Source organism: Dipodomys merriami, unplaced genomic scaffold (assembly GCF_024711535.1).
Source record: "Dipodomys merriami isolate MVZ:Mamm:240054 unplaced genomic scaffold, mDipMer1.0.p SCAF_121, whole genome shotgun sequence".
In the NCBI taxonomy this organism is placed as follows: Eukaryota; Metazoa; Chordata; class Mammalia; order Rodentia; family Heteromyidae; genus Dipodomys; species Dipodomys merriami.
The window spans coordinates 725,604-738,993 of record NW_027202505.1 but is presented as its reverse complement, the minus strand read 5'-3'; the positions used below and the strand labels follow the sequence as shown (position 1 = coordinate 738,993).

At 44.2% G+C, this 13,390-nt stretch overlaps 1 protein-coding gene across 2 annotated transcripts in view; it reads right to left on the bottom strand.

Moving 5' to 3' along the window:
* Positions 1–223: 223 nt before the first annotated feature.
* Positions 224–13,390, bottom strand: part of LOC138823626 (zinc finger SWIM domain-containing protein 5-like) — a 121,302-nt gene continuing 108,135 nt past the window's right edge. Inside the window, exons 9-14 of one of the 2 annotated variants that reach the window (XM_070017042.1) lie at positions 12,843–13,103; positions 12,499–12,634; positions 10,260–10,417; positions 4,724–4,887; positions 3,745–3,826; positions 224–3,013 (exon numbers count right to left, since the gene is read on the bottom strand). In XM_070017042.1, coding sequence (XP_069873143.1) covers positions 2,151–3,013; positions 3,745–3,826; positions 4,724–4,887; positions 10,260–10,417; positions 12,499–12,634; positions 12,843–13,103 — 1,664 coding nt within the window. In that variant the 3' untranslated portion in view covers positions 224–2,150. Of the gene's footprint in view, positions 3,145–3,744; positions 3,827–4,723; positions 4,888–10,259; positions 10,418–12,498; positions 12,635–12,842; positions 13,104–13,390 lie in introns of both variants that reach the window. The other variant, XM_070017044.1, reaches the window with a different exon arrangement.

The following is a 13,390-nucleotide window of genomic DNA, read 5'->3' as shown; positions in this document are numbered from 1 at the left end:
GAGTATCTCCGAAAATGAGATACTCACATAGAACTCTCCGTAGAGGTGAGAGGGGATACCTATTTCCTAGGACAAAGCTCTGTGGAGCTTGTGGACTCTGGAGAGGGGTCTGATGTAGCAAGAAATTAATCTGTCACTGCAGTTCCCTGTTCCAGTCAGAGTAATGCAAAAGGGGAAGAAGGGCCTTGTTTATTGAGTGAACACAATTTCTGCTTTTAGAAAATTCTTTTCTGTGATCCATGATTTATTCATAGAAAAGCATTGAGTTTACACACTTGCTAAAAAAGGGCAATTGTGATACAGAAATGGGGGTGGCTTTTTTTTTAAACCAACCCATTGGGCTGAGACATTGGAGGGGCCCTTGGCTGGACAGCAGGACTTTAGTAGCCACAAACAGCAAATACAACTTACTGGACAGTTTGGAATAAAAAAGATGACATAGTTTGCTAAAGAGAAAAGTAAAGCAGACAGGTCCTGGGTTCACACTCTAGCTACACCACCCCTTCCCTATCAAACCCCACCCCAATTCAGGAACTAAGACACAAAACAGTAAACACCCAAGACATAGGTATCAATCAACTCTTGAATGCCCTTGCTACCTCCTATCTAGGCTGAGCTTATAAGTCAGGAAGGTAGCAGGAACATGATACGCTGAGGAGGTAAGCTAAGGCTAAGACAGGTTGTCCACTAGAGCTAGAAATTAGGAAGGGGAAGGCCAAAGGCATAACCACCTCAGTCTCCAAATGAGCAACCAATGGGACTATGACAAAAGCAGGCAGAGGAAGCTTGAGGTAGAAAGGCAGGAGAAAAGAAGCATGTATTGGTGAGAAAAGAACTGAAGCTGAAGTAACCAATATTAGGGCAAAGGGACACTGGTGTTTAGAGGCTTGTTTGTTGAAAGAATGGTGAATAATGAAGACATTAGAAGGGAACAAATGTTTAGTTGGATTAAGAGACTAAGGAATGAAAAAGAGATCTGGCAAAAAACAAAAGCAATCTAAGAGAATGTACACATTCATGCAGATCCTCAAAGATGAATACACAAATATAACTAATATAGAAAATAACTTAGTTATACATATAAAGATACACTACACTGACCCATGGCTAGCGGGCACACAGACACAAACATGTTTATACACATACACTTTTGTGTACATGTACATGCAAACAGGAGAGGACTTACAGATATACATTATCACACATTTGCAAATTAAACTGAACAGAAATCTACAGTTCAACATAAGCATGTATCACATATATACATGTATTTAGCCATATACACAAACACACACAGAGAACTGGAGATGAAACCAGACTCTCTCTAACATAAAAGGTGACCACAGCAGGTGCATATTATGAGCTCAGTGGCTTCTCAGACACTCATCTTCTCCCTGAACCTGTTATTCAAGGATTTAGCAGGCTCCTGGAGAGGCTGTATGAGGCAGGGGCAGAAGTTTCAGTGTCTTCATTGCTTTGAAGGGCAAAAGTTTTAAGTCCAGTCTTGGCCTCTGCCCCTCACCCACCATTGGGCTACAGATGCTCTGTCTTCAAGCTGGGGTTTCTGCATAGACAAGACTTGGGATTTATTTTAACTGTCCATTTTCTTTTCTCTCTGCCACCCCCACTCATCCACTGACAACATACACTCTGCAAGGGAAACCTGAGAAATGGTTGTGAGTCTCCTCAGAAAACAAGCCTATCCTCCCACCCACATCTACTTTTAAGTGCCCATCAAATCAGAGCCAGAATTATAAATAGTTACAACTTTACAATAATTGGCAACACATATACTATAGTATGTACAGTACCATAAATGCTTCTGTTTCTCTGGTTAAGCAATCCCTGAGTCGGAACAGTGTTCTGTGTTTGCCAAGGGAGAGGGGCCAATGCCCAGGACACGCAGGATATAAGGGCGTGAGGTGGCATGTTGTGGGGTTTCTGATCAATATGCAGGGCCCAGATCCTCCAGAACAGTGGGCTATAACAAAGTTTGCCAAGGCAGGCATATTGGCTACAGTTGGACTCTCCCCATCTTTTGCTCTGAGTGCTCAGAGTCCTCTCAGGGTGGACAAATGTTTTAGTGTCCTTGGCCTGACTTGTTGGTACCTGGAAGCCCAGGCTGCCCTGACAGTGAGCCACCTGCTTTCTTAGCCAAAGCGCTCCCGAACCAGCAGCATCAGCTTCTTCTTGCCTTTGTAAATCTGCTTGAGGTTGTCAATAAACTGGGCGAATTGCAAGTGGCCGTCCTGGGGCAACAGGAAGGTTTCTCGAGCCTTGCTCAGAAACTCAATGAACTCTCCATAGTGGCGGGGGCTGATGTGTGTCAGACGCGAGTGTGTAGTGTTGATATAGGCATTGATGGTGGCATCCAGCAGCTGGCGAAGTGGAGCTTTGTCAGTGGACATGAGCTTTCCAGAGCTGCGGCGGCCTGGGATGCCAGCCAGGCCAGGTGCAGTCACTGTGCATCGCCGCAGGATGTCTGAAAGCACCGTGGCACAGTGCACACTCTTCACCACCAGGGGGATGAGGGCTGCCAGCTCATTCTTGCCTAGTGAGTGGCTGAGAGCACAAGCCCAGAGCACATCATTGATGGCTGGGTGTGTATCCTGGTTGTAGGCCAGGTTAAGATGGCTCATGGCCAGTGAGGCCAGCTTGAAGGCACGTAGCGGGTAGCCACGGAGCTCCATGTAGCGGGCAATGGTGAACAGCTGTGAATGGGTCATACCACCAGCAGCAGCATCAATGGCAATCTGATAGGCTGCCTCAAAGGCAATGTGGTCTTTCTCACAGAGTGTAAGGGCTGACAAGGCACAGCTCTGTGGATCCTTCATAGCACACTGCAGGGCCAGTGTGCGAGCACAGCTAGCCAGTTCCTCCCGCTGTGGGTAGTCAAGACTGAGGCGCAGGATAGTGGTGTGGGATACGGCTGTGGCAGCTACAATACTAGTAGCCTCGGTAGGGGTGAAGAGTGTGTACCAGTTCTGCAAGATGCTCACCAGGGCCCGCACACCTGTCAGGGAGAGCCTGAGCTCAGCAGTGGCCATCCGGGTCCCGATCCAGGTCTGCCCACATTACCATTTGGGGTTTGAACTTGGCCTGCAGAGACGAGTTCTCCCTCCTCCTCAGCAGCCTTGAGATGATCTGAGGCAAACCAGGGCAAGGGGAGCATCCCAGATGGCCAGACCCAGTTTGGGCTTTCTTCCCATCCCTTCCTCCCCTGGGTCAGAGGTTGGTAGACCTCTGGAGTGCTCTTAGCTCCTCACAAGGATGGAGCAACAGAGCCTGTGGTTTGCCTACCCCAAGCATGGGTTACAGGTCTGCCTGGGAGTTCTACCTGAAGTGGGGCCTCTCAGAATAGAGTCTTGTGCTGGGCTTTGGGCTCTAGAAGGGGTCCTGAGATTCTTGTGTGGGGTTTCTGTTCTCAAAGCATGGAAAGAGACTGGGAACAAATCACTGGGCCCATTACCTCCCAAGTGAGTACATGAGTAATAGTGGCTGAAAATCCATTCTCTCAGACATGTCTCTGATGAAAGAGGGTCAAAGTGGTGCTAACACAAGGATATGGTCCAAGCATGAGAGTGGAGCTGGGGGTGGCAGAACAAAGGCCATCTGCTGCTACCAGCAGCCTCATCCTCTCCTAGGCAATCAGGGGCAGGAATATGACACTAATGATTTCATAATCCTGTTTCAAGAGTTGGGCCTATACACTCCCCTGGGGGTAGAAGGAGGTAGGAGACTCACCCACTTCTGTAGCACAGGTCACTAACCATCGAACCATCTCCCGGCGCCTCCAGTTAAGGGTTGATAATGTCATCCGCATCACCTGGATACAAAAGAGGCATTTATAATGGCATAGGACTGGTAGTTGTGACCCCTTCCTTCCCACTTCCTCTTATATCTGTGCAACAAATATTTTTTGGTGCTTTAAACATGGTCTTTCCCCTGATAAGTTTGGGCAGGTTTAATTTCTGACAACTTCCACTAGTTATATAGGAAGCTTCGCTGATGACCTGGAGCAAATAAAAATAAAAATTTATTTTGTGTGTGGATGTGCCAGTCCTGGGGCTTGAACTCAGGGCCTTGGTACTGTCCTGGAGCTTCTTTTGCCCAAGGGTAGTGCTCTACCACTTGAGCTCCACTTCTGGTTTTTTGTAGTTTATTGGAGATAAAGAGTATCACACTTTCCTGCCCAGATTGGCTTTGAACCACAACCCTCAGATCTCAGCCTCCTGAGACGCTAGGCTTACAGGTGTTATTCACCAGTGCCTTGCCTCCCTTCCCCTCCCCTCTGCTCCCTCTCCTCTCTTCTCCTCTCCCTCACTCTTGTCTCTCCCTCCCTCCCTCCATTTTTTAGTCAGTACTATGGTACTGTGGTTTGTACTTGCTCAGCTTGCTTGCTTGGCTGGCAGCCTAACCACTTGAGCTACTCCTTCAGCTTGAAAATAAAGTTCTTATCCTACTTTACTTGATTTGTAGAGATGGAAGATGGAGGGAAGATAGGGACCTCATAGATCCCAAAGCTAATATGTTGCTGGCCTTAACTTAAGAAAGTAACCCTATTTATAGAGTCTGTATGTTTTGCCTGGCCTAGAACTTGTATTCTGAGGACACAGAAAGAACAAGACTTAGTCCAGGTTCAGTTTCTTGATGATATTAATCTTCTGCCAATTGTCATTAAGCCAGAGACCTAAAGGGGGGTGAGCTCTCTCCTACCACATACCTGTAATCCCAGTTCCAAGGCCACATTGAGTAGGGTACTGTCTGTACTACTGTCCGTGGGAGTAGCAATCTTGAATGCATCTTGAGCCAGTTTGAAGATGAGGGAAGAAGAATGGATGTGTTTCTGTATTGCTTCCAGAATAGTTCGCAACCTCAGAGTATCACCTATAGGTGTTAGGAGAAGAGGAAGGGACAGGATTTACTTTAAACTTTTCCTAGATAGTTGAACACAACAGATATTGGGTGAACTGACTACTATCAAATCATAGAATGTTTCTGAATGCTGTCCCTACTAAGCTAATGGGCGGCTTTTTTTTTTTTTGGGGGGGGTCCGGTCGTGGGGCCTGGCGCTGTCCCTCAGCTCTTCAGCTCAAGGCTAGCACTCTACCACTTGAGCCACAGCGCCACTTCTGGCTTTTTTCTTTTTGATTATGTGGTGCTGAGGAATCAAACCCAGGGCCTCATGCATGCAAGGCAAGCGCTCTACCACTAAGCCACCTTCCCAGCCCCTTTTGGCGGCTCCTTCTATCTCAAGGCAGCTACAGGAATACTTCACTCCACCATTTTAATCTATCTCCCTTAGGCAGCTAAGGAATACTTCACTCCACCATTTTAATCTATCTCCCTTAGGCAGCTACAGGAATACTTCACTCCACCATTTTAATCTATCTCCCTTAGGCAGCTACAGGAATACTTCACTCCACCATTTTAATCTATCTCCCTTACACAGTATACCTTCAGGCTCTTTTTTACTTTTATATTTTAATTTTTTTTGTATTAGTACTAGGGCTTGAACTCAGGGCTTCATGCTCTCACTTAGCTTTTTTGTTCAAGGCTGATACTTTTATCAGTTGAGCCACATCTCCATGTCTTTATCTAAAATATATAATGGTACAAGGGTGCTCATTCTCTCCATTCTTATTCAATATAGTACTTAAATTCTTAGACACAGCAATAAAACAGAAGAAAGGACACACAAATAGGAGGACAAAGTCAAATTATCCCTATTTAAAAACATGATGATTTATGTAAGAGACTTAAAGACCACCAGAAGCTCTTAGATCTGATAAATACTTGCAGTAAACCAGCAGGATGCAAAAATTAAGATACAAAAATTGTAGCTTTGGCTGGGAATGTGGCTTAGTAGTAGAGTATGAAGCATGTATGAAGCCCTGAATCAAGTTACTTGAAGTGGTGCTGTGGCTCAAGTGGTAGAGTGCTAGTGCTTAAACGGGACAGTGCCCAAGAAACAGCAAAAAAAAAAAAAAAAACAACCCAAAACAAAACAAACAAAAAAACCGCACTAGTTTGCTCTTTTGCCAGCACAAAATGATTAATTTTTTCTATTATTTTCAAACTTAGAATAAGTTTCAAGGATAAAACCCCTCTGTACCACTAATATATATTAATAAAAATGTGGGAAAAAGCTTAATACAAAGAGGTCTTTTATTCTCCTAACCATTTGAAAGTAAGCAATTTAATGCCCCATTACTCTGGAATACTATAGTGTATATTTCCTAATCACAATACAACCATCAATATCAGGAAATTCACATCATCAATAGATTACTACTATCTAAAACATACCTCATACAAGTTCTGCCAATATCTCAATGTCTTTTATTTTTATTTTATTTTTTGTCAGTCCTGGGGCTTGAACTCAGGGCCTGGGCACTGTCTCTGAGCTTCTTTTACTCAAGGCTAGCACTCTATCACTTGTGCCACATCGCCATTTCTGGCTTTTTCTGTGTATGTGGAACTGAGGGCTTCATGCATGCTAGACAAACACTCTACCACTAAGCCACATTCCCAGCCCTCTAGCCCTTTTTAATGCCAGTCCTGGGGCTTGAACTTGGGACTCTTTCTTTTCTTTCTTTCTTTTTTTTTGTTGGTGGTGGGGCTTGAACTCTGGGCCTGGGCCCTGTCCCTCAGCTCTTCAGATCAAGGCTAGTGCTCTACCACTTAGCCACAGTACCACTTCCCGTTTTCTTAGTGGTTTACTGGAGTTAAGAGTCTCATGGACTGTCCTGCCCGGGCTGGCTTTGGACCACAATCTTCAGATCTCAGTCTCCTCAGTAGCTAGGATTCCAGCCATGAATCACCAGAGCCTGGCTTTTGGGGCTCTATTTCTGAATGTTTTTGTTCAAGGCTAGTGCTCTACCACGTGAACGACAGTTCATGGACTTTCCTGTCCAGGTTGGCTTCAAACTGTGATCCTCAGATTTTAGTCTTCTTAGTAGCTAAGATTATAAATATGAACCACTGGTACCTGGCTATTTTGGTTATTTTTGAGGTACAGACTCACTTTTGTCCCACTTTAGCCTGGACCTAAATCCTATTTATGCTTCCTGACACAGAGCGACAGATGCATGCTACTATGCCCAGATGTTTGGTTGAAGTAAGGTCTCATGAACAAGCCTGGCCTGGTTCTGCTATCCTCCAATCTCACCTTCCTTTGTAGCTAGGATGACAAGCACACAACATCACACAAAATTACAGGCTGAGGGCTGGGAAGGTGGCTCAGTGGTAGAGCGCTTGCCTTGCATGCATGAGGTCCTGGGTTTGATTCCTCAGCACCACATAAGCAGAAAAAAAAAAGCCGGAAGTGGTGCTGTGGCTCAAGTGGTAGAGTGCTAGCCTTGAGCTGAAGAGCTGAGGGACAGTGCCCAGGTCCAGAGTTTAGGCCCCACGACTGGACCCCCCCCCCCAAAAAAAAATTACAGGTTGAGATAGAACCTTACAAACTTTTTCAGGCTAGCATCGAACCACAATCCTCCTGTCTTTGCTTTCTGAGTATCTAGGATTACAGGTGTGAACCAGTGACACATGGCCTTATGGGTTCTTTTATAAAAGTGGTTCTTTGTTTTTTGAAAAGATCTTTTTATTTTTATTTTTTCAACTAAACTGCTTTGTTCCTTTATCAAAATAAGCTGACAAAATGTGTTTTTTTGTTTTTTGTTTTTTTTTATTTTTGTCAGTCCCAGGGCTTGAATTCAGTACCTGGGCACTGTCCCTGAGCTTCTTTTGCTCAAGGCTCTAGTACTCTATCATTTGAGCCACAGCACCACTTCCGGCTTTTTCTGTGTATGGTACTGAGGAATCACATAACTTCATGCATGCTAGGGAAGCACTCTACCACTAAGCCACATTCCCAGCCCGTTACCCAGAGGTTGTATTTGGGATTATTTATTCTTTCTTATTGAGCATTTAACTATGTTTATACCTATTATCTTGTATTAATTATATGGTTTAAAAATGAGTCTTAAAATCAGGGAGTGTGATGGGCTGGGAAGGTGGTTCAGTGGTAGAGTGCTTGCTTTGCATGCATGAGGCCCTGAGTTTGATTCCTCAGCACCACATAAACAGAAAATCCCGGAAGTGGCACTGTGACTCATGTGGTAGAGCAGTAGCCTTGAGCCGAAGAGCTGAGGGACAGAGTCTAGGAGACAAATAAAAAATCAGGGAGTATGAGGCTTACACTTTATTCTTTCTGCAAAGTTGATTTTGGCTATTTTATCTCTATTATCAGTTTCTGCCCCCCCCCCAAAAAAAAACCTCCTGAGATTATGACTGGGATCACATTGAATCTATACATCAATTTATAGAGAATCACTATTTTAACAATACTGGGTTTTCTAATCCATGAACATAGTATGTCTCTCCATTTAGGTAGATCTTTATTTCTCTTGGCAATGTCTTTTAATTTTCATTATACAAATCTGTACATTTTATGTCAGACTTATCCTCAAGAAGTTTTCCTATCTTTTGATACTATTATTACAGGTAATTAATTTATGTGTGTGTGTGTACATGCATGTATTCACGTGCATCTGCGTGATGATACAGGGACTTGAACTCAGGATCTGGGTGCTGTCCTTTAGCTTTTTCATTCAAAGCTGATGCTGTACACTTGAGCCACACCTCTACTTCTCACTTTTTGTGGTTAACTAGAGATAGGAGTTTCACAGACTTTCCTGCCTGGGCTGGCTTCAAACCATAACCCTCAGATCTTGGCCTCCTGACTAGTTAGGAGTATGGATTTAAGCCACTGGCACTTGGTTAAATTTCTTTCTTTCTTTTTTTCTGGTCAGTTGTGGGGCTTGAACTCTGGGCTTGGGCGCTGTCCCTCAGCCCTTCAGCTCAAGGCCAGCGCTCTACTACTTGATCCACAGTGCCACTTCCGGTTTTCTAGTGGTTTATTGGAGATAAGAGTCTCACAGACTTTTCCTGCCCAGGCTGGCTTTGAATTGCGATCCTCAGATCTCAGCCTCCTGAGTAGCTAGGATTACAGGCATGAGCCACTGGCACCCGGCTCTAAATTTCTTTTTGAGACAGGATCTCACTATCCTAGCACCTGGGAAGTGGTGGCAGGAAGACTGCAATGGGAGACCAATCCACACTATACAAGGCCATGTACCTCTCCATCCCCCCCAAAGAATAATATATAATTAAATTATTTTGAATATATATATTTTTTTATTGTAAAGATACTATACAGAGGGTTACAGTTACATGAGTGAGGTAATGAGTACACTTCCTCTTGAACATTGTTACCCCCTCCATTGTTTTCCCCCTACCATCCTTGAATATATATATATATATATATATTTTTTTATTTTTTTTTTATTTTTTTTTTTTTATTTATTTTTTTTGGTCCAGTCGTGGGGCCTGAACTCTGGGCCTGGGCGCTGTCCCTCAGCTCTTCAGCTCAAGGCTAGTGCTCTACCACTTGAGCCACAGCGCCACTTCTGGCTTTTTTCTTTTTGCTTATGTGGTGCTGAGGAATCGAACCCAGGGCCTGAGGCATGCAAGGCAAGCACTCTACCACTGACCCACCTTCCCAGCCCCTTGAATATATTTTTTAAGAAACACTGAACTCCTTACATTTTACTTCTGATCTTCCCGTTGCCCCAGCATTAGGCACCCAAGTCTCCATGGACTTGCCTTCAACTTTATGATTTTCCACTGTCAATACAGTATTCAATAATTTACATAAAATGTTCAGTACTTTAGTATAAGATTAAGACCTGGAAAAGTAAACACACTATCTTATAGAAGATTATGCTTAAAAATTAACTTGAAGATCAGTTGATTCTCATACTCAGGATCTTACAATTAGTAATTAAGGCAATCTTTTGGTTTGGACCCAATTAACATGAGGCTCCCTACCAGCTAAATTGTAAAAAACTAATAGCTTCTCTTCCTTTTTTTTTTTTTTTGGGCTGGTCATGGGGCTCAAACTCTGGGCCTGGGCATTGTCCCTGAGCTCTTCAGCTCAAGGCTAGCTCTCTACCATTTGAGCCACAGCGCCACTTCCAGTCTTCTGGTGGTTAATTGGAGATTAGAGTCTCATGAACTTTCCTGCCCGGGCTGATTTTGAACCAGGATCTTCAGATCTCAGCCTCCTTAGTAGCTAGGATTATAAGCATGAGCCAGCAGTGCCCAGCTAGCTTCTCTTCTTCAAGAGACTGCAAGCCAAGTTCTTGATAGGGTAGGAAGGCACAGTGGTGGTTTTGGAGTCTAGTGTCTATATTTACCTTTGGCAGCAGTCAGCATGGTGGAGGCTAGTTCACACTGCTGTGATTCCAAGTGTCCAAGTGTGAACCAGCGAGGATAACGGCTGGGTACCACAGACACCATATGGTGAGGGTGTGAACTGTCACCTGTAGAAGCTGAGTTTTCTAGAACAGGCAACCTAGAAAAATCAAGGAAGTGTTAGCCATCATCTAGATACTGGGATAAGAGAAGAACTTTGAAGGTTGTTAAGCTATGGTACTACATGTGAGGCAAGTGTTTGAACATTTGCAAAAACTCAAGCTGACTAGTTCCCACTGCAAATAGATTTGAAAAGTGTCAAGAGCCTGGCTATTTTAAAAAGCATGCCAAGCTGGTGGCTCATGTCTGAGATCTGAGAATCGCAGTTCAAAGCCAGCCCAGGCAGGAAACTCTGAGACTCTTTTTTTTTTTTTTTGGGTCTGGTCGTGGGGCCTGAACTCTGAGCCTGGGCGCTGTCCCTCAGCTCTTCAGCTCAAGGCTAGTGCTCTACCACTTGAGCCACAGTGCCACTTCTGGCTTTTTTCTTTTTGCTTATGTGGTGCTGAGGAATCGAACCCAGGGCCTCAGGCATGCAAGGCAAGTGCTCTACCACTGAGCTACCTTCCCAGCCCCAAGTCTGAGACTCTTATCTCAAGTTAAGAACCAAAAAACTGGAAGTGGTGCTGTGGCTCAAGTACTAGAGCGCGCTAGCCTTGAGCTGAAGAGCATAGGGACAGCACGTAGGCCCAGTGTTCAAGCACCACAATTGGGGAGTGGGGGGGAAGCATGCCAATGAATTTTCTTTTTAGCTGAGAGTCATCTTAGTTTTTGTCAGTCCTGGGGCTTGAACTCAGGGCCTGGGCACTGTCCCTGAGCTTCTTTAGCTCAAGGATAGCACTCTACCACTGGAGCCCCAGAGGCACTTATGGCTTTTTCTATGTATGTGAAACTGAGGAGTTGAACTCAGGGCTTCAGGCATGCTAGGCAAGCACTCTACCACTAAGCCACATTCCCGTTCCCAGCCCCATCTTAGTCATTTTTTTTTTTTTTTTGGTCAGTTGTGGGGCTTGAATTCTGGGCCTGGGCTCCGTCCCTGAGCTCTTCATTTCAAGGCTACTGCTCTACCACCTGAGCCACCGTGCCACTTCCAGTTTTCTGGTGGTTAACTGGAGATAAGAGTCTCACAGACTTTCGTGCCTGGGTTGGCTTTGAACTTCGATCCTCAGATCTTAGCCTCCTGAGTAGCTAGGATTATAGGCACGAGCCATTGGTACCTGGCCCCTTCTGAGTCTTATGGTCTAAAACTCTTCTATATTTTCTGCTGTATCCCAGATCAAGAATCCTATATTCATCTGGAAACAAGATTCCCATAGTTCACTGTTTCCAAGTCTTGAGGTACACATACTTATCTCTACTTCCTCTGGAGACTTGAATCAGGAACTGTGACTCAGCTGATTTATTAAAGAGCTCAAACATCTTTTCAGCTGCATGACTTCAAAACAGAAAGACTCAAATCTTTATTTATTTATTTTTGTCAGTTGTGGGGCCTGAACTCTGGGCCTGGTTGCTGTCCCTCAGCTCTTCAGCTCAAGGCCAGTGCTCTACCATTTGAGCCACAGTGCCACTTCTGGCTTTTTCTGCTTATGTTGTGCTGAGGAATCGAACCCAGGGCCTCATGCATGCAAGGCAAGCACTCTACCACCGATCCACCTTCCCAGCCCAGACTCAGATCTTTAGTATTCTATAACTGTTAATATCTCAGGGACTTCTTAGGCAAGGTACAATGAGTATAGCTATGAGGCCAAGTGGTTCATAAACGAGGAATTTCAGATAGGGATTGTAGTATGAAAATAATAGCCATAATGAGGTAGGCTTGGTAAGAGGTCATCAGAATAAACAAAGAGGGAGAGAAAAGAAAGTAGGAGCCAGGTGCTGATGGTTCATGTATAATTCTAACTACTTAGGAAGCTGAGATCTAAGGAAGCTCAAAGCCAGCCTGGGCAGGGAAACTCTTATCTCTGACTAGGCACCAAAAAGCCATAAATGGAGCTGTGGCTCAAGTAGCAGAGTGCTAGCCTTGAGCACAAAAGCTAAGGAACAGTAGCCAGACCCTGAGTTCAAGCCTCAGGACTAGTCAAAAAAAAAAAAAAAAAAAAAAAAACAAAGAAAGGAAAAAGGAAAAATAGGATAAGCAAAGAAAGAGAGAAATGGAGGCAACTGGCCTACAAATGGACTACCCACCTCATGGCACGTAAGGCTAATTTATAGGATAGATCTGGGTCATGAGGCAGCAGAGCTGAGAACAAATACTTGGCAAAGGTATGCATGGGAACACTCTCTCGGTGGATGACTTCTCCTAGCCCGCTGAAGGGGCCTCCTGTAGGAAGAAGATAAACCAGCCAGTTATTTATCTGTATGCTTCCATTTGCTAGCCTAGACTTGGGAACTTCAGGGTCCTATGTGTGTTTGCTAGCCATGGGAACTTTCATCACATATTAATGTCATATGTGCTCCTATACTTGACCTCTTCTAGAGAGGGAAGTCTAGTTATAGCCAAAATACTGAGATAATAGTTCTTTACTTACCTTCCAGCAGTAAGATGCACTGTTTCCGTAATGTTTGTACTAGATCATCATCTAGCTGCAGCTCTTGGAGTTGGCTTAGAAGTTGCTCCTCATTACGGCACACCTTGTCTTGTGCGTATAGGCCTTCAGGCATTACCCTTTGTTGACCCATGCCCATCAGAGCAACTTCCAGGGCCAATGACAGGTAGGACTCACCACTGTTTGGGCAGCCTGATGCAACAGGTACATGCTGGTACACAGGGAGTCTGCTTTCATTTATATCTGAGGGCAATAAACACCAGATTCTTTAGATAAGATTAATAGATTCTTATGTCCCTCTATTTCTCCTATTTTGGAATACCTTCTGTTTAATAACTTTTATAGTCATTCTCATTGTAGAGATGACATACTTTCAGGGTAGTGAAAGTACATTCTTTTCTTAATAAACTTTCTATTACTTTCACTAAAAATTTAGGTATTACAGAAGATAAGTCAATTCATCATAGTAAGGAAAATACACTGAGAAAATGTTACCAGAGCCACAAAATTCCTACTCCTATCATAATATA